General features: G+C 43.4%; 1 protein-coding gene across 1 annotated transcript in view; it reads left to right on the plus strand.

The window, feature by feature from the left end:
* The window catches only part of LOC137421082 (platelet-derived growth factor C), a 95,591-nt gene that overhangs the window by 68,898 nt on the left and 4,473 nt on the right, over window positions 1–22,220 (plus strand). The window contains exons 5-7 of the mRNA XM_078772671.1: window positions 5,743–5,953; window positions 6,149–6,205; window positions 17,640–17,914. Coding sequence (XP_078628797.1) covers window positions 5,743–5,953; window positions 6,149–6,205; window positions 17,640–17,914 — 543 coding nt within the window. The remainder of the gene's footprint in view (window positions 1–5,742; window positions 5,954–6,148; window positions 6,206–17,639; window positions 17,915–22,220) is intronic.

A 22,220-nucleotide genomic window follows, 5' to 3' on the forward strand; every position in this document is an offset into this window, starting at 1 on the left:
CAGGGAGGCAGAGAAGAATTGGCATGGTAAGGATTTGGAGGGTCGGACCATAACAGTAGGGAAGGCATTTCGTAGGCGTCGAGAGGTCTACAGAAGAGGACCACTTGGCGGTAGTTTTGGTGTTGGCAGCAGCCGATATTACTATGGAGGCTCCCAGAGTTACGGCATCTTCCGAAAGAATGATTGGCAGAGGACTGGCCGAGAAGGAGACCGCCAGTCAGGTGACTGCTGGGACAAGGGGTCCCACCGTAACTGTTAGGAGTCCGGAGAAGTTGAAGCACTCTATATACGGCGGAGCCGCCGAGCCTGGGCTCCTACACGGGCTAACCGTGAACGCCACGTTCTTAAAAGGCGTCCCGGTAGGGAACGTTCCTGCACGGACTAACCGTGAACTCCACATTCTTAAAGGCGTCCATGTAATGAACTTTCCTCCCCGGACTAACCGTGAACCCCACATTCCTTAAGGCGTCCATGTAGTGAGTACTCAGCTGGGCCTCCATCCAAGAGCAACTAGAAGTTGTTGACGCTTGGTCGAGAGGGAATTACCTTGGAATCTCTGGGGGGTTTGGTGAAAGTTTGTTGCTTTATTTTTGAGATGCGATAATCGTGCCCGGGGGGAACTGATGATTTGGGGTATCGGGTTTGTTTATCAAAGTTGGCCGGCCCAGAAAGTTTTCGCGGGGTTCAAACTTTCTTACTTGAAGGGGGGGGAGTGTTACGGATCCCAGATTTAGAGGAATTACTATTCATGTCATTACTTATTAATGTTTATTCTATTAAAGGTTGTTGTGGTTAAATGGTTAGAGAGGCTCCGGATAACAGGAGACCGGAAACGGGATAGTGAACCGGAAGAAGAAAAAAAGACACGAGGTCTTGGAGAAGCGGCTATCTTCTTCTTCCTCGCCCAGCTCCGACGCGAGCGGTGTCGATATTGAGCAGCGTGGGGAACGCTGCGTTTGAAAGCCCGTCTGGCGAGAGGACTTACCTGCGCGGGGTAATTACCGGTTACGCGTCAAGTTGCCGTGGGTTCGTGCACGGAACCAAGCGTCCGGCACAGTTCGCCTCAACGTCTACAAGGACGCGTACGGGTCGCACCTTGGGCCTCGCGCGCTTTGCTTTGCAAGGAGGTGTGCGCTGCAGCAGCTGTTCCCGGTACGCGACGTGCACGTTTGGAGCACGTCAGCCAGGGGTTCGTTCAACCGCCCATGTGCGGAGAAGTCGACCTTCACCTTGGTCTGGAGGGGCCCAGAGACATTGTGAGGGACAGTGACCATTGAGGGGTCGTGAGTGGGGAAGGGGGGGAAATAGATGAGATGGCCATCTTTGTAATATTGCGGATTGATTGTTGATTGTTGTTGATGGATTGAGAATATATTATTAATTAATCCGGATCCTTGGTGTGGGGTTGCTTATTGGCCTGAATTGTTTGTGTCTTTCATATTGATTGCATTACGAACGCGTATAAATCAGAGATCTTTCTGGCGGGGTCCTCCCACGGTCCGGGGGTCACCAAGACCAGGTAGTTACCGGGAGGACCACGTAACAGTATCCTCACAACATATATGCGCTATAACACACTGGAAGCTGCCTGGGTTTTAGTGTAATCCTTGAATGAGTATCCTCACAACATATATGCGCTATAACGCACTGGAAGCTGTCTGGGTTTCAGTGGAATCCTTGAATGAGTATCCTCACAACATATATGCGCTATAACACACTGGAAGCTGCCTGGGTTTTAGTGTAATCCTTGAATGAGTATCCTCACAACATATATGCGCTACAACACACTGGAAGCTGTCTGGGTTTCAGTGGAATCCTTGAATGAGTATCCTCACAACATATATGCGCTATAACACACTGGAAGCTGCCTGGGTTTTAGTGTAATCCTTGAATGAGTATCCTCACAACATATATGCGCTATAACATACTGGAAGCTGTTTCTGTTTCAGTGTAATCCTTGAATGAGTTATTGGAGTTAAAGATGATGTGGAACATGTGAAAAAGCTTTAAACGAGCGTAAAGCTAAAAAGTGAAGATGAATACTTTGGGAATTGGGAGGGATTCGTCCTACTTTGTTACCCACCTAAGTACATGACAACCAGCTCGGAATGTGTTATTCCAATTTAAAAAGCCAAATAAAATCTTCCATTTTGGTTTTATTTTATTTTATCTAATTTGTCAATACTAGGGCATGCCCGTACTATATATATATCTAAAATTATACCCCCCCCCCCTCTATTTACATGGAATGGTTTGGTCCATTCGCAAAGCCAAAGGCAAAGCGAACGGCTTGCGAGTACGGTGACAATCCCCCCCCTCTATTTACATCAAATGGTTTGGTCCATTCGCAACGACCACAGAACCCCCCCCTCTATTTACATGAAATGGTTTGGTTCATTCGCAACGCCAAAGCGAACGGCGAACGGCTAAATCGCCATAGCTCGGTAACTACTTGTCCGATTAATTTCAAACCTTGAAAAGGCACATCCTCGGGTCCCCAGCAATATACCTGGCAAGTTTAAAGTATATCGGACCCGTGGTTGTCGAGAAACAGCGGTCACAGACAAACATACACACATACACACATACAAACACACATACACACATACACACAGAGATTAATGGAATTATAGATAGATATAATTCAATCATTGCGCTTAAAAAGAGTATTTCTTTTCGATTGATTTTCGACCATTGTTTTGAGTTTGAAAACTCTCAACAATCTTCTTAATTCCACAATCGTGTATTAGTATTGACAAATTTGCCAAAGAAATATTTTTTGTGGTAAGGAACATACTCGATCATTCAAAGAACATGACAATTGGTATATATTTGTTATGTATGAATTATAATGAAGATTCAACGTTGAAAATGTGTGATGTTGATATTCTAGAATCTGTGAAAAACACTTCATTCCAACAAGGAATCGCAGTGTAGCAATCCCGAAGAATTGACCTTGTAAAGTTCATGTTGGCTCTTCAAGCAAACCCCGTTTTAATGCGAATAGCAGGATGAGCTGAAACTTGACGAAGTCTGAGAAAGTGAGGAGTCGATGAGACAGTAAGTTTTGGCAGCAATGACGGAAATGCACAGGTGTTTCCTTGTTCTTTCATCTCTCACGAGTCGCCTCCTTTAACCGAACACCACAGCTGGTATGATAATCTGGAGGCAATTAGAGTGCCAGGCTAGAGTACTTTCGTTACGACTCCAAAACCCACTGTCCATAGCTTATTCATTTTTATATTCGATTATTATAGATATTAAATTCCTGGGAAATCACGTGCTTACTAAATGTGAAGTGTATACAAAGAGCAAAATCTACCTCATCATGTTATATAAATATACATATATATCTATAAAATTTATGTTTAGAAAACAGAAATTTTCTATATATATATATATATATATATAGATATATATAGATATATATAGATATATATGTATTTATGTAAAACTGTCTGCTCCCTTAAGTCAGGTCTACATCTCATGCCAATTCATAGTTTGTATCGCATTGTGCTGACAAATGTCCAAATGTTCAATCAAACCATGCATCGGCATGGCATCCTAAGCTGCTCAAACATGCTTTAAACCACACCTAAATGATGTCAACCCCAATGTGGATATGTTGTCTTGAAAATGCATCACATGTACGCCTACGAGGAAGTCAGTTAATTACATTGCATGAACATCATATGCATGCATGTACACAAGTTTTGGGCTACTTGGCCTTCATCAGTATGAAGCAGCTGGATGCCCCCAGTGAGTTGGTCCCAACTCCCTGAGGCTTATATAAAGAGAAAGAAATTGAGAAATTCACTTTCTTGTAGTGGTAGGTTGCAAAAAAATTGGAAGGGAGGGTGGGGGGGGGGGGGGAATGGAGGCGCTGGTAGACAGGTTGTTCGTTCTTCATGGATTATGCAGTGAAAGTGTGAAATGTAATCTGTGGCTTGTGCTCACCATTAAAGCCAAGAGGTGCCTTTTTCATTTAATAGATGAATTTGGTCCGCATTGGTTAGATGTTTATGCAGTATGTTGTCCTGATGAGGGAAAATAAGCCCTCGTCGGGACGGCATGGTGTTGAAGTCATTGGGACTCACTCCTATGGAGGCGGGTCCAATTGTATGACCATCCGTTCTGGCCCTTCGGGGTCGGGATGCATATGTTTTGATTGACCATGTGCTTCAGCCTTTGGGATAAGGTGCATGTGTATGCCAATGGGACAGTCTTGATGGACTCTGTGCTTTTGCCGTGGGGTGAAGGTGCACGTCCAAGGCTGTTTAAATGTTTGATTTCTTTACCCTTTTTTATTATAAAAAAGGCGCCTTCAAAAGAGGCAAATAAGCCCGAAATCCAGATCGTCGGCTCTGTTTGATGTTTGACCAATGAATCAAATCTCTGTCTGTTGACAGAGTGGCTGGGCTGATTCCTCCAGGACGAAGTTGACGCTTTGGTCTAGGACTTTGTGTCTATAGGAGATCGGGACAGTGCTTGGCCCGCTGTATGTCGTTAATTTTTATCGCCACCGATCGCATCGCATCCCCTGGTTTTGGTTTGCTTTGGTGGGACTGATGGTCTGAGTAGCAGACGCCAGACAGGCTGTTTGTACTTTGCGGTTGATGCGGTTTATACCGTGTGAGATGTAATCTGTGGAAGGTGCACACCATTAATGCCAGGATCTTTTTCATATATATACATAATCACCGATAAGCAATAAAATACTGCCTTTTATCATTGAGCAAACAAGTTGGTACATCCTTTTCACATAGTTTAACATCAGCATTCTTCAAAACTTACATAAATAAGATCATGGCACATTAATATTTCATTTTCTCGTGATTTCTGGTGAAAATTTACCAAAAGTCTCCAAATGAATATCAAAATCATTGTATGCAGTGTTTGACCCACTCTAAACGCATGCTTATGGGAATTGCCTTAGTGGAGCGATTTAGACCCGTCAATCATATGGTCTTTTGCCAGCACACGGTGTGTACTATCATCAGATCGTTTGGTTTCTGTGACACTCTCGGGGACACATTCCCAGCTGTTGGTTTGCATTGAGGGATTTTTAGCGCTGGCTGTGATTTAACGCTGCAACAAAAACCCACTGAAGTATTTGGTGTAAACTCAACGGTCTATGGGGAGATGTGAAATTTTATCTTTATGGGGGAAATACGTTTTTAAAAGTTAGATTTAGTTAAAATATTTAAACAAACTGGCCATTCAATATTGAGTTACACAATTAATTGTCTAATTTTTTTTTCTGTCATGGATATGATTGTAGGGAGGTTTGGTGAAAAGTTATCTAAAAATTGACCCAAAAACTGGCAAAAGGAATACCAAAAGCACGTATGCTACATTAGGATTCTACATGAATGTTCTAGTGATGCCTCCTCTGTGAGGCAGTCTGGCACAAGACCTTGCATTTGATTCCAAGAACACCCATGTTTTGTTCACATTAACTGGTTTCGGTGAAAACACCGCATGAGTTTCTTTATATTTCTAAAAACCCGATGCGAAGAGCTGAAAAAAATATATATAATTTTTTTTTTAAAGAAGGAAGAATTAAGAGAAAAAAACATGAAAGATGGAAAAAGAATCCCAAAACTTTTGCATTGTTAAAATTTTAAAAGGGGTTAGACAAGACTTGAGAGAGAATAACATGAGAAGAAGCTCTTGAATAGTTGTGAAGCAAAATGGAATTGAAGCTCTAGACTCGCGCTTGTGTGCCTGTGATGTAAACAGGTGTCCTTGGCTGATTCCTCACCAATAACACTGGAAGAGTTGGAGGGAGCACTGTCGGAAGTGCACTCGCTGGAAGATCTACTGTTCTTCTTGCAGCCCCGGAACCCACATCAGCAGCTGCTGGCCTCATACGAGCAGCCTGCGGATGGGCAAGAGAGCCAAAGCCCTCCGAGACGAGGTAGAGCAGGCATGCTCCTGCTCAGCAATACAGGTAAATTACCTGAGTACACGCCCTCTGATATACGTTATTTTTAAAAAAAGCAGCCTGCGGACGGGCAAGAGAGCCAAAGCTCTCCGAGACGAGGTAGAGCAGGCATGCTCCTGCTCAGCAATACAGGTAAATTACCTGAGTACACGCCCTCTGATATACGTTATTTTTAAAAAAAGCAGCCTGCGGACGGGCAAGAGAGCCAAAGCTCTCCGAGACGAGGTAGAGCAGGCATGCTCCTGCTCAGCAATACAGGTAAATTACCTGAGTACACCCCCTCTGATATACGTTATTTTTCAAAAAATAACAAAAATAAGCTAAGTCATCATTTGCATTGATTGTTCCTTAAAATGGCAAAAAAAAATGAAATGTCGATATGGAAATACCTTTTGTGCCAAGATTTCTGGTCAATATTTGCCTGAAAAATTGCACCTTTGGAAACACCTTACCTTTTATGTCTTAAACAGTTACCTGGATATCTTTAACAATTAGAATTGTAAGAATTTGTGAAGCTTGTGTTGTGGTTTTAAGAGTTCATCCACCTGTTGTACATGCAAGAATGTCGGAACGAGATGGTCGGGGCAGCGGCGAGTGGAGATTGAGAAAAACATACTTGAGAAAAAGAATGGAAGGAGGTGATATAAAAGGATGTTGTAAGACGGAGGGGGGTGGAGGAGGGGAGATATATGGAGGGTCAACAAATATTTGCACATGTAGCCTATAATAGGTACACATCCCCTAAAAACCTGTTGATGTCACCATTCGGAGTCCTCGTGATCAGTGTTCAAGTCCCATATACTGAATCTGCTTGTCTATTGTCTACTAACTTGTCCTTGTAATTTCAAACGACACTGATGTCTAACAAAATATGTCTTTGTGATCCCGCATATGAATTCTGGTGAGCCTGAGGTTCCGAAGAAATAAAACTGGCAAAGTTTATTTTCTGTCAAAGTATGAGCCGTGCTAACTTTCTTTCTTTTGTACCTCTTTATAGTTAGTTTGTATTTCCCTCGATTTTCATACTTCATCTTCATACTGGTCTCAGTAAATGCAGAAATATTTCTCTGTTAACCACATTTCCTGCGGTAATTCTTTACCTTTACAGTATTCAAGTCTTTCTGTGTTTGTGATACGTGTCATTTGTATCCAATGATCCAAGGCTGTTGTTGAGAGAAATGTGGGTAAAAGCACCACGTGATCGTTGCAGACTGTTCCATCCTTTTTGGAGGTTCGTCCATGTTGGCCTCAAAAACTGTCCCATCCATGTTGGCCTCCAAAAATTTTTTTTCCTTTCTCTCGACATTTAACTTTTTTTGGCTGACATCACACGTGGTCTGTCTTTGTAATTCACTCCTACAACCCTCGCATTCCTTCTTGCGCATGAAAGGAGTTCTTGAATGGCTTTATAGCAAAGCATCACATTGCAATGCCTGTAATTTGTGATTTTTGGGGGAGGTGTTGCTTGATTTATGTGAAGGAACTTACTTCTTTTTATTCGTTATATATTTAACTATGATCTCAGACTTGGTGCAAAGCTAAAACGTTTTATATATAATTAAATGTTGTTTTGCAAAGTATATCTTAGGAAGCTTTGGGAATCTTTTGAAGTCTCAATGTCTTGTTTGAGGGTTTACACGGTGACACTTCTTAAAGGAAGAAGCTGTAGGAGATGATCAAAATGTTATAGGGTATACAACTTGATTCATTAACTTTAAATCGTGAATCTACATCTTTAATGAAATTATACCATATTTTTTTTAATGCCTTACTCTGGAAAGAGGAAGGTGGAGGACATTGACTTAAGAGCTGGAAGTTGTCTCGAAGGATGTTTGATTCGTAGAGTGAAGAATGGAACTGTTGGAAAAATAAATAAAGACAAGTTTCCTGCCAATTGCAAAAATGTCCCAAACAGAGGGGTTCAGCATAATGTTTTGTCTACCGGGTGGTCTTTTTGAGTACAGGTTGATATGTTTGACAGTTTTTGTTTTTCCGTCTGCACCTGCTCAGGCTGCACTCATTGCATCTTTTCAAATCCTGTTGAATCCTGTTGAATTGTCTTTTTCCATATTTTTCAGACTATTTGTAATTGATCGAATATTTCCTGCATCATTTCACATCAAATGGCCTAGTAATTGTGCATTTCTTCTGAGAAATCGACATTATTTGCATTTTGAGTTCACGAGCCCAATGGACAAGGAATGACTGGGGTATGATCGAGGGATGAGCTCCAAAACCACTGGAAAGTACCCCTTATGGTCCTAGTCTCAAATAGCCTCTTCTAGCTCAACTCGTACCACATGGTTTCTCAGGCCGACCTTGGATACCAACTCTACAAAGGCTGTCTTGAAGCAGTATCTTGCCATCATGAGTGTCATCATTGTGGTTGTAGCAGTAGTAGCTACGGTTCCAAATTCTCTGCTTACTTTAGAAATAATAATTTTAATTTTTAATTTTTAATAATTAATAATTTTTAATAAAGAGAATTAAATTTAATAATTAATAACGAATTATTTTAATAATTTAATTTAATTATTTTAATTTTAATAATTTTTTTAAATAATTTTTTTATTTGAATTTTTAATAATTTTGAATTTTGAATTTTTTTAAGTTTAATTTTACTTTGCCTATAGTGTAGATCTGCTCGCTATGCTCGCCTCACCACACGTCGTTACTGGGGTACAGACTTCTTTTAACTTAGGATCAGACCATGAGACCATGCATAACATCATAATATTGCTACGGTTTTGAGATTTGCACATATTGATCATTAAAGGTTAAAGGGTTGCCCCCCATAGTTAGTCCACGAGCAACACGTAGGCCACTTGTAGTATTAGTTATGTCATAGTATGTGTAAGTATAGGCCATTTCCCCTATTGATACCTGCGTTGTGTAAAGACATGAGTTTAGGTCCCGGTCATTTTTGCGTCCACCCTCCAATTCCACCTCAATGGGCATAATTGATCCCGTGCCTCATTTGGCTGACCCGCTCAGTTGTTACGCTTTGGCTGCCCACAGCATTTGCTGCCCTTTGCTCACTCACTAGTCGAGTAACACGAGGTAGGCCTGAGAAGGAGGAGCGCGACGTCAGGGTGGGGGTGGCGTCAAGGCGGAGCGTCAGAGGCAATGACGGTAAGAGCCACCAGCCAACCAGGGCTCTAACGGCATGGCATGAGAGGGCGTGGAGAGGCACGTCTGGTGAGTTCTAGAAGGTTCGCGGGGCGTGCCTATATAAGTCACTGCACAAAGCCCTTGAAGAGGACTTACGAGGAGGACTCGCGTGCACACGGCAGTGGAGAAAGGACTTGTTGGGAGAGGGCTTGGAGAAAGGACTGGTGTGGAGAGAACGTCGTGCGATAAGCGTTTGGAGGCATTGCACTGTAACTCGCACAGTATAACGTACGTGCCAGAGGAGAGGATGAAGAGGCGTTGAGTACACGGCTGCAGCCAGACGCCGGTGGCGGATAGCTCCTACTTCAGCCACGCGAGTAAACGCGGTAATAGCCGCCAGTGATAACCGCTAACCGCCGAAGTCCGCTCCCTACCGTTCACCCCGTATTAACCCTTGTGCGCCAAACGACACACGGAGAACTCCTGCCCTCTCTACTTACCATCTGCACGGGACGAGCCGGAGACCGGAGGGAGCTGCACGGGAGCCATCCCTGGACGCGGACCATCATCTTGCAGCTGCAAACCCCGTGTGAGTGTGTGTGTGACGGGCCCGTTTGTCCTGGGTAGTAAGTTAAGACTGTATAAGGCTGCACTGTGTCCTCTTTTTCTCTGAACCCTTGTGAATAGTGTAAATAAAACCTGTTATTCCTTTTTCCAATTCGATTGCCTCTGTGGTTTCGCCATTGACTAAGCATGGCACGAATAAGATCGCTAGAACCAGGGTCACCATCTAAACGGCACGGATCGCGTGTACGCACCGCTCGGCGTCTCAACACGCGTGGTTCGTGCGGGGCTTATTTCCTCGTTTCAGGGCAGCGCGAGTAATTAGGTAATAGCAATTCTAGTCCTAATACCCTATTTCGTGCTGTCCGGGAAGGACGTCATAGGTCCCGGGTCCCGCCAGGCCATTCAAAGACAAGGGGACTAATCCCCCCTTGGTAAGGGGAGAAGGCCGGCGACGAGATCCGTTACGACGTTACGTTACGCGCTACGACGAGTTACGTTACGACGGCGACGAGATGTCGTTACTGGGGTACAGACTTCTTTTAACTTAGGATCAGACCATGAGACCATGCATAACATCATAATATATTAGATCAGGTCATTGAAAGGATTAGACCATCCCTTTAAGGAGGGGATATTGTTTTGTAATGAAATTAATATTATGTTATTATCATTAGGGTTGTTATTACTTTGATTATTAGAAGCGGCCTTGGCTAAAACACCAAGAAAAACCTCTATGGAAGCGGGAGGAAGAGTCGTGTTATTAACCGTTGTGGGGTATATAGACTACAGTAGATCTTCGCTCAGGTGTGTTCATCGACACAATAAGCATAGATTGCCTCACGGATGTCGTGATTCCTCCAAATTTCTTTCAGTTTCGTGTTAAACAGCAGTAGTGACTGTTTCAAAATGTAATCATACGTGTTTGTGGTTTATAATACTTTTCACTTTTAGCCTGGTGTTGGCTTAGTGGTTAGGGTGCCGGCTTGGGATCCTAGGATCCTGGGTTTGAATCCCAGTCGATCACTGAAATAACGCAAGGGGGGGTTGACTCAGCCTGTCATCCTTCTTAGGAAAGCAAATTGAGTACCAGTTCACTAGTAATTCCCTGTGTGACACAAGAGGCGACTAACAGGGTTGGCGGCAGGAAGGGCATCCGGCCATAAAACATTGCTTCAAAAAGGGGACCACGGTGCCCGAAAAAGGCCAACCCCTGCTCTGCGGGGAAAGATGGCCTCTAAATGTGGTATATAATACTTTTTACTTTTGGTAAAGGTTTTCCATGAAATGGCATTATAAGGTGTTTATAAACGTTAACATAGCGTTTGTCCAAGGAGGAAACCTCTTGGGGAGATGGGATATTATTAGTATTAATATTGCTTTGTAATAACATCAATATTATCCTATTATCATGAGTGTTATTACCCTCGCCTGAGGAGAGGGTATTGCATTTGAGTCTGTTTGTTTGTCTGTTTGTTTATCTGTCTGTTTGTTTGTCCGCACAGAATAAATATGATTTTCTCTGCAACCGTTGGTCCGATTGACAGGAGATTTTCACCATAGGTGCAACTCCACCTGTGTATTTTTTAATGATAATTTTAACATCATAGGTCACATGGTATTGGTGCTATCTTGGAAAAACCGAAAAACGTTGCACCTCTATATCTCTGAAAGTGCTGCATAGAAAAAATTGAGACATGGCTCATTGTAAAGAACTCTCCATGGGGAATAACATATGTTAATGATGATGTCATAGGTGCCTCCATTATGACATCATGATTCGACAAGTACAAAGCTTCATTCAGTCGATATGAAATTTATTGAGCGTCATCTAGGGATAAATTGGTGGAGAAAAAAATAATAATGATGACGTCATCAGTTTGTTTTTACACAAAAGCCTTAAAAACCACTGAAAACACGTCGTAGCGAGGGTCTGCAATCTCTGATTGCTCGTTCTAGTTATTATTTTATTAAAAGCCACTTTCGAAAAACGACACAATAAGCTATTTTAATACTGCTATGCACCTCAACACGCAATTCCCTTGGTGGGGCACACACCCTTGGGGTTTGGAGGGGGGAATTAAATTGCTACAACATCTGTCGTGTAACCCCCTGGTCTCCCTGTCAAGCTTGGTTGAGATTGGATAGGTAACAAATGAATGTATCTCGGTCTGATGGACAGACAGACAGACAGACAGACACCAAATTGCGTATTTTATTATGACGACTGTGATGCTAATTGACATGACGTGATGCTAATTTACACGAGATATGTGACTCTAATGGACGGCGTTCTTGAAGCCTTTTCCAAGCTGTGCAATGCTGAATGATTTACGTCCTGATCTGACCTTGACCTTTCTTGCGCAGTTTATTCGTTTGGGTCGCACAGTCCTAATTATGACCAGATATGATGTGTGACATATTTTACCCAATTTCTCAATTTCCAACATGCTGAATTACCTTTGGAGTCCTGGAATCCGTTTCTCACAAACTACATCACGCTTACCTATTTATCACCTGACCTTAAGTTTGATTTATTTTTCTCCATTTCTACTTTTTACCTCCGCCACCGAAGGTGGATTATGTTTTCACCGAGATGGAGGTTATGCTTTCACCCCTGTCTGTATTTCTGCTTGTTTGTTTGTCTGTTTGTGAACAAGATATCTCAAAAGGTTGTGGATGGATTCAGATGAAATTTGGCAGAGATGTAGTGTATGTGACAAGGACGAAACGATTAGATTTTGGTGAAGATCCGGATTCGGATCCGGCTGGTAGAATTTGTTAAGTGATTCTTCACCATTGGGAGATCGGGCGAAAAACGATATATAGCAGGATATCTCAAAAAGTTGTGGACGGATTTGGACGAAACTTGGTGGAGACGTTGGGTGTGTGACAAGGACGAATCATTGCGATTTTGGTGAAGATGTGAATATGTATTCGGATACGGGAATTGTTTAATTTAAAGTTATTCTTCGCTATTGAGAGATCGGGTGAAAAGCGATAAATAACATTATATTAAAAAAAGTTATGGACGAGTTATGACTAAACTTGGTGGACGAGTTTGTTAGGTGACAAGAACAAGCCGATTAGAATTTGGTGCAGATCCGAATCCAGATCCGTCCTATAAGTGGGATACAAAACGTAACCTGTTCAGCCTGGTGGAGGTATGCTCTCTACTTATATAACCTGTTCAGCCTGGTGGAGGTATGCTCTCTACTTGTATACTGTTGCACCATCGGTCTCCTTTTTTCCTCTTTGCAAAGAAGGTCACGCTGAACGATTTATAACCCGATATTACTTTTGACCTTTGTCATCCCATTTCTTTAATTTTTATTATGCTGATGCATCTTGGAGTCTTAGGAGGCTTTTTTATTAAAGAATATCATTCTGACCTATTTATGGCCTCATCTGACCTTTGACCTACTTCACCCAATTTCTTACTTTTTATCATGCTGATGCATCTTGGTTTTCTTGGAAGCCCTTGTGCAAACTAGAACATGCTCATCTAATTATGATTCACGTTTGATCCTTGACCTATTTCAATCAATTTCCCAATTTGCCGATTTACAATGGGAGTCCCGGTCATCCATTTTCAATAGAGCCTGTGATGGATGCTGTGAAGAGGAACAGGTTGAGATGGTTTGGTCATGTGTTGAGGAAGGATGAAAGTGACTGGTTGAGAAGAGTGATGGAAATGAATGTAGAAGGAAGTAGAGGATGGGGAAGACCGAGATAGACTTGGCTAAAGGTGGTGGAAGAAGAAATGCGGGCAAGGGGGTTAACAAGGGGAGATGCAGAAAATAGGGCAAGATGGAGAAGATTGTCATGGGGACCGCAAGGCTAACCCCCGCTCTAGCAGGGAAAATGGCCTTTAAAATGCCTGTTGTTGTTGTTGTTGTCGTCCCGGACATCCATTTTCAATCGAGATCATGTTGACCTAATTATTATGTAATTTTACCGATGTCCATAGATTTCTTTATTTTTAACCCAGTTTATCAATTTTAAGCTTTCAGATGCAACATGAAGCCAACTGGACAGTCGCTGTGGTACTCAGCCTCAATGACCACAAGATCTTCTCTTGAAAATTTTTGCAAGCAGTGCTGCATCTTGTAGTTCTGTTGTCTTTCCTCTCAGATCCTGGTCCAGCTTCACTGTTTCACAGTAGTGAAGGTTCCATCATTTCTGATACAAAATACACGGGTTACTTTATGTGGCCTATTAGAGAGTTCTGAGCATTTAGACAAACTGCATTCTGCATTCCTGAATTATTCATCATCTGCACGTTGATGTTTGCACTTTACACTTGATCCACCTTGGACACTTTAATCGTTTAAATTAGCTTTGGACACTTTAGAAGTAGGAAACTTGAGTTGGCATGATTTGTTCCACTTTGCGCATCTTTCTATGAAGTTTTCAGCCGTTTGTTCTCCTTTGAAGTCCATTTAAACAGGGAGAGCGTCAAGTTGACAGAACTCTGATACATTGTGCAAGGGACTCTGATCGATTTGAAGTCCATTCTTCCAATGACTGTGTCGCCTTTGCCACAAACGATAATGAAGAGTATATTTTCCTCCAGAGATATTCTGGCGGTATGGTCCAAGATGCAATTAATTCAGAAAAGAGCATACATGAGTTCAATTTAAACGATAAAAACTTCTTTTTTTTATTGCAAAACAAAAATTAAGGAACAACTTATGAGTGATGTTCTACATGTACCGGTACATGAAAATCATGTCTCACACACAATGTACATTTGCTCACACGACCTAGAGAGATACCTTAGAAATTGGCCACCTGCGTGGTCTAAGTCAGTTTATGAATGGCTAAACATTTGACACCAAATGAGCAGGTTCACACCATGGGAATGGTTCAAGAGAGAATGACTCGGACTGTTGTTGCTTCAGAGGACGATGGTAATCAAGGTGTCATTTATAGGACACTGACAAGGTACAGTCAGACTGAACTGTTCATGGAGAGTCCTTGCTCACATTACCCATGGATAACTAACTCCTTGTGAGGATCATTAATATTGATAGTAGAAACTACTTTTCAACAGCACGGTCTTTCCAGAATGATCTTTTGACCCAGACATTTTCGAACAGACTTTGTGGCAGTTGAATGAGGTCCAGAAGGTTCTGCCCGGCTGTAGTCGTCCGTCTGCCGCAACAGCAAGGTCCAGACTTCATCTTTATTGATGACAACACCCTTCCACAGTGTTGTGCGGTCAACACGTTGTCAATACCTCACTTCAGGAGCACAATCTCATTTGCATAGACTGGCTTGCATGATCCCCTCAATTACTACAGATTGAACATTCCAGGGACGTGCATGCGGAAATGACGTTCAAGTGGCCTTGCAATCCACGATAGAGACTTTATGGCAGACGGTGACTTTTATGGGAGAGTTCTCATTCTGCGCATGTGTAAATGGCGTTGAACAGGTTGTGGTGCATTGTGGTTGTATTGTTTTTCAAATCGGATTATATATATATATATATATATATATATATATATATATATATATATATATATATATATATATATATATATATATATGTATATATTGTAACGGTTTTGAGAAGTGGGTAACGAATTTGAGAAGTGTAACGGTTTTTAAGAAGTGTAACAATTTTGGAGGAAGTGTAACGAATGTGAAAACGTTACAATGTGAACGTTACAAAAGTATGGTAACACCCTGTTAATGTAAATAATGGTCGCAGCCATCCTCCTAGTTAATTCCATGAAACTTACACGCAGGTCACGATATATCTTTTTAAATAGTGTATTTCCTTATTCTATGTAGGCTAAATATGTGTTTCCCACTAGATTGACTTTGCATTGTATCAAACAAAATAAGCATAGGCCCTTGCAATTTCCCCAAACATCTCCGCTCTCCAAAGTTCCTTTAAGAAGGGTGCGAGTTGTGTTCAATCCCGCAAGCCGCCATTGCCCATGTGCTAACCTCGGAGAAGAAAGGCGTGTCTCCACCTCGTCATAGAGGGGAGAAGTGAGCCAGCCCTAACAGCCAATCAGCACCGCGGTGAGCGACCCGGTAGGCGTGCCCTCGGAGCCGGCGACTTGATTCCGCCCCGAGTTATAAAAGCAACTGTAAGGGACTGCTTTATGAGATGACCTGGGAGATGAGCGAAGAGGCGGCACCAAGAGGAGCGGTGAGATGCGAAACGCTCCAAGCCAAAGAGGAGAGGTACTCGGCAAGGAAACCAGCTTTGGAGAGACGCGCTGAAAGGAGGGAGACGGCTCCACCAGAAGAAGAGGAGCAGGTGTGCCGAACCAGCGCGTGACGTCTACAGCAGCGGATACGCGACGGAGGGTTTTCCCGCCAAAAACCGCGAGGAATTGAGAGCTGCTGCCTCCGACCTTGCCTCCCTCTCAAGCAATCCACCTCAAGCCCTACCTGCCTGCAATATCCCCTGTGTAAGTGTGAACGTCCTGTCCTACTCGTTGTCTTGGGATTAAGTAACTTGAGTAGAATAAGCTAACGATGCACTGTGTGACTGCTTTTTCCATCCATTGCTTGTAAATAATTTTGGTCGCTCTTCCTTTTTGCTTGTGTGTGTATAATAAATCTGTTCTTCCTCCGTACTCTGTCTTTTTCTCTTTTCCTTCTCTTTCGGTCGCTTTAGAGGTTTCCCGATTGAATATCTGTGGGGCGATCTGGTCAACGTCGGGTGGAATCGGGCTAATCGGGGAGTAACTGTTCGGACGCGGTAATACCAACCGCTCGGTAAAATAACATCTAAAACCGCGTCTGCAACAATATATATATGTATATATATATATATATATATATATATATATATATATATATATATATATATATATATATATATATATATAATATATATATATATACATATATATATATACATATATGCTACCATATGGGTCCAATACCCAAGAGGGAATGTGTCTTTTTTCCATTGAATTGTTGTAATCGCTTTAGCCATTGTTGTGCTTCGCTGGACGACGTTTATCAACGATTCGGTGGATGAACGAACCGGCGATTTTGCGATCTCTCGATTTGGTACTTTAATGACGCATTTTAGCGTACTTTTCATTAATATTACGAAAACATTCGAGAATAAAAGTAATGGCTTTAAAGACTTATGACTTCACTCTGTCGTAGTTTTTAAGCATATAATTTTGTACATATTTGGTGGGGCGGCCATTTATTTCATATCCATCCCTGCATACGGAGTACTATCGGTATACTCTATGATCGTTAATGTATTCTTACTGCAGTCAACTGTCTATTACAGCAACTACAAAAATTGTACACCACAATGGAACTATGGTTAATGAAGCATTACAGTTAACTGTATATCATTGGTTAATGTAGACTGTAGAGGTACTACGATCACTGTGTCGGCCTTCCCTGGGTATGGCGAACTGGGTAGCTATGTTGTTTTTGCAGAACAATAAATAGTAGGCCTTCACCTAAATAAAATCTCCTTTACTTGTCATGATATCTCAGAAATCTCTTGAGAATTGCATCAGAATTCCTAAGGAATTTTTATAATGGTACTTCAATAATTTGTGCCAAGTAGGTTGGAAGGCGTTACATTAATTCATGGTATGTGAACGTTTGTTGAAATATTTCAGACTTTTAGAGAGGATGGTGCAGAGATATAAGCGAGCTTATTTATGAGCTGTCTAGTCTGTGTTCGATTTTCGGTCCGACTATAAACTGTCGGATTGGTGCTTCGGATGGACTTTAAGCCGGATATCCCATCTGCAAGCATCGATTATAGTGGAAATTAAAGGTCCACAATGGCTTTCATGAAAAGGTAGGTGAGTTATCGCTTTTACCGTGAACAAATTACAAATTCCTGCCTCTACTGTGGGTAGCGCAAGAGGTCTGGTCTTCTCGTATATTCCTTGACACCAGGTTACACCACACAGCAGATTACAGCAAAAATGTTCGATGTAACCGTCATTTACTTTTGGAAGTACATATAATATGTGTGTTATTTGCATGTATGTGTGTGCCTTCCAAGCAAAGCTGATGAACGGTGCTCATGAGGACGCGCGCCGCTTCACCTGCACTCCGCACAACACAACAGTTGTACTCAGGAACGAGTTGCAGCTGTCACACGTTGTGTTCTGGCCACCTTGCGTGCTCGTGCCCCGGTGTGTTGGTGTGTGCTCGTGCTGCGGTGGTGGGGACGGCAAGAGCAGCCCTTGGAGACACAGCAGCTTGGCATCCAGAGGGACCTGCTCCAAGGCGAGATGCTCATGTGAACCTGTACAAGTTGTGCTGAAGAACCACCAGGTATGGCTTACCTTGTACAATACAATCTGTGTATCTTGTATGTGCAACATTTCTGGTTATACCTGTACATGGAAATAGTATAACCATGGTTTGATAATTCCAACAAAACTTCGAACTTGACTATTAACATGAAACTATAATTAACTGACTGTAAAAACGACTTTTAAAAAATGGTCCATGCTGCTTGCTTGACGATCAGCATTTAAAAAGGATAGAGCATAGTCAAACAACCATAGGTTGGCAACCATTGCGCAGGCTTTATGGGCCGAACGGCCTCCTCCTGTGTTGAAGTTCTTTGTAAGGGAACTCGTATAGTATTGTCATATAGTCATAATAATATCGATAACGTTTTTCAACTGTAGAAGGGTTCATGTGCATGAAATGAACCAGTATATGTTATCACAGGATGCGCAGCATTCACTTACTTTGGAGAGCAGGATTACTCTGCCATCTGGAGGCAGAAAAGTACATTTCCATGGCGACAAAGTACAAGGTGTTCTCATGTGTTGCACACGTCGCACACCCTCAAAGTACAGAGCTTTGGTTAATTTAGGACAGAAAATTGGAAAAGTTGAACATATTCCAGATTCTGTTTGAGCTGTGTTTGCGGTATCTGGACCTTGGAGTGAAACCCCAATATCGACCTTTTGCTGTTGTCTAAAGAGGGTGCAATAAATGTACTACTACCACTACTATGACTATTACAACCACCACTACTACTACCACTACCACCACTACTACTACCACTACTACTGCCACTACTACCACTACTATGACTATTACAACCACCACTACTACTACCACTACTACTACCACTACTACCACGACTATGACTATTACAACCACCACTGCAACTACCACTACCTCCACTACTACTGCCACTACTACTACTACTACGACTACTACAACCACCACAACTACTAACACTACTATGACTACTACAACCACCACTACTACTACAACCACCACTACTACGACCACCATTATCACTATCACCACTACTACTGCCACTACTACTACTATGACTACTACAACCACCACTACTACTACCACAACTACAACCACCACAACAACTACCACCACTATCACCACTACTACTGTCACTACTACGACTACGACTACGACAACCACCACTACTAGTAACACTACTACTACTACGACTACTACAACCACCACTACTATCACTAGTACTACTACCACTACTACTGCTACGACTACTACAACCACCACTACTACTACGACTACTACTACCACCACTACTACTGCCACTACTACTACTACAACCACCAGTACTACTACTACGACTACTACTACCACCACTACTACTGCCACTACTACTACTACTACGACTACTACAACCACCACTACTATCACTACTACTACCACTACCACTACTACTGCTACGACTACTACAACCACTACTACTGCTACGACTATACAACCACCACTACTGCAACCACCACTACTATCACTACTACTACTACTACCACTACTATCAGCATTACTACTGCCACTACTATCACTACTACCACTGCCACTACTACTACCAGTACCACCACTACTACTACTATCACCACTACCACTACTATCACCACTACGACTGTCACTACTATCACTACCACTACTACAACTTTTTCTACCATTACTGCCACTAACACCACTACTACTACTGCTACTACTATCACTAGTACTACCATCACCTCCACAATCTCAACCACAACACCAGTCGGTCTTGCTGCTTTACCTTGTTTACATTTCTCATTAGCTGACCTCCCCTCTTCGTCTGATATTTCCACCTGAGCTGCTCCTCTTCTACTTTCCTGTTCTCCACCTCCTTATCCCATTCAAATCTTCTCCTTCAACAACTTTTGTAAGGAGTCGTTCCATTCTTTTTCAACTTCCTCTTTTCTCACTACAACCTTTCTATCCTTTCTCTTCAAACAAACTATTCCTAGAACATCCTTTCTCTCCATCATCTGTATTTATATCCTGAACATCTCGTTTCTTCCTTCTGCAGTGTTCAAATTCTTTCCACACTCTTCATATTCTCGATTGTTTGATTTAGCGAATTCCTTCTTAACTTCCTTCTTTAAACTCTTTTATGTTCCTCTCTTTCCATCTGTTCCTTCCTCCACTTCTTGTGTGCATTCTTATTCGTCCACTTAGCCGTTGCTTCCTGACCATTAACACTCCACCACCATGCTCCCTCTCACTTTATACATTTCCTGTAGTCATCCCACGTGCCTCCTGGGTTACCTTCTTCTTCTTCTTCTTCTTCTTCTTCTTCCATGCAGCCCTCATTTCCCACCCCACAAAACTATCTACCTCAGTTCCATTCATTTGCTCTTTTTCCTTGCTCAACTTCCCCAGAAATCTCTCCCTAATCTCCATCCTTAATTTTCCAAACTTTCACCCTGGTTCTGCATTTCACATAATTCACTTTCCCTTTAGGCTTAAACCTTCGGCCATTAACAACTAATCTGTGTTGTGTCAAACATTCTTCCCCAGGTGTAATAAATGCATATCAAATAATACCAGAAAATGCCTTGAGGTACACATACTCACCTCTAAGCTGTCGAGCCTGGGTTCGAGTCTCGACCCAGCTATAAACTGTTGTTGGTGGATGTTAAATGGGCATCCTGTGTGCCAGGATTGGCTGATGGACGTTAAATGGGCATCCTGTGTGCCAGGATTGGTTCGTGGATGTTAAACGGGCATCCTGTCTGCCAGGATTGGTTGGTGGACGTTAAATGGGCATCCTGTGTGCCAGGATTGGTTCGTGGATGTTAAACGGGCATCCTGTCTGCCAGGATTGGTTGGTGGACGTTAAATGGGCATCCTGTGTGCCAGGATTGGCCGATGGATGTCAAGTGGGCATCCCGTCTGCCAGGATTGGCTGATGGATGTTAATGGGCATCCTGTGTGCCAGGATTGGTTCGTGGATGTTAAACGGGCATCCTGTCTGCCAGGATTGGTTGGTGGATGTTAAATGGGCATCCTGTGTGCCAGGATTGGCCGATGGATGTCAAGTGGGCATCCCGTCTGCCAGGATTGGCTGAGGGATGTTAAACGGGCATCCTGTCTGCCAGGATTGGTTGGTGGATGTTAAATGGGCATCCTGTGTGCCAGGATTGGCCGATGGATGTCAAGTGGGCATCCCGTCTGCCAGTATTTGCTGAGGGATGTTAAATGGGCATCCCGTCTGCCAGGATTGGCCGATGGATGTCAAATGGGCATCCCGTCTGCCAGGATTGGCTGAGGGATGTTAAATGGGCATCCTGTGTGCCAGGATTGTCCGATGGATGTCAAGTGGACATCCTGTCTGCCGGGATTGGTTCATAGATGTTAAGTGGGCATCCTGTCTGCCAGGATTGGTTGGTGGACATTAAATGGGCATCCTGTCTGCCAGGATTGGTTCATAGATGTTAAATGAGCATCCTGTCTGCCAGGATTGGCTGATGGATGTTAAACGGGCATCCTGTCTGCCAGGATTGGTTCGTGGATGTTAAATGGGAGTCCCGTCTGCCGACATTCATTGGGGGATGCTAAAGATCCCATGGTGCCCTTCGCTAAGAGCAGGCGAGCAATTGGCGGCAACCTGAACAAATTCAAAATCCCTCTCCGAAACCTACAGAGGGCTTTGCATCAGCCCCACCCTCAGCCAATGATGCCACCCCGCAGCCAATGATGCCGCACCCGCAGCCAATGATGCCACCCCGCAGCCAATGATGCCACCCCGCAGCCAATGATGCCGCACCCGCAGCCAATGATGCCACCCCGCAGCCAATGATGCCACCCTGCAGCCAATGATGCCACCCCGCAGCCAATGATGCCATCCCGCAGCCAATGATGCCGCACCCGCAGCCAATGATGCCACCCCGCAGCCAATGATGCCACCCCGCAGCCAATGATGCCGCACCCGCAGCCAATGATGCCACCCCGCAGCCAATGATGCCACCCCGCAGCCAATGATGCCACCCCGCAGCCAATGATGCCATCCCGCAGCCAATGATGCCACCCCGCAGCCAATGATGCCACCCCGCAGCCAATGATGCCACCCCGCAGCCAATGATGCCACCCCGCAGCCAATGATGCCACCCCGCAGCCAATGATGCCATCCCGCAGCCAATGATGCCATCCCGCAGCCAATGATGCCACCCCGCAGCCAATGATGCCACCCCGCAGCCAATGATGCCACCCCACAGCCAATGATGCCACCCCGCAGCCAATGATGCCATCCCGCAGCCAATGATGCCACCCCGCAGCCAATGATGCCATCCCGCAGCCAATGATGCCACCCCACAGC

This window comes from Myxine glutinosa, chromosome 2, assembly GCF_964187855.1.
Source record: "Myxine glutinosa chromosome 2, kmMyxGlut1.1, whole genome shotgun sequence".
NCBI lineage: Eukaryota > Metazoa > Chordata > Myxini > Myxiniformes > Myxinidae > Myxine > Myxine glutinosa.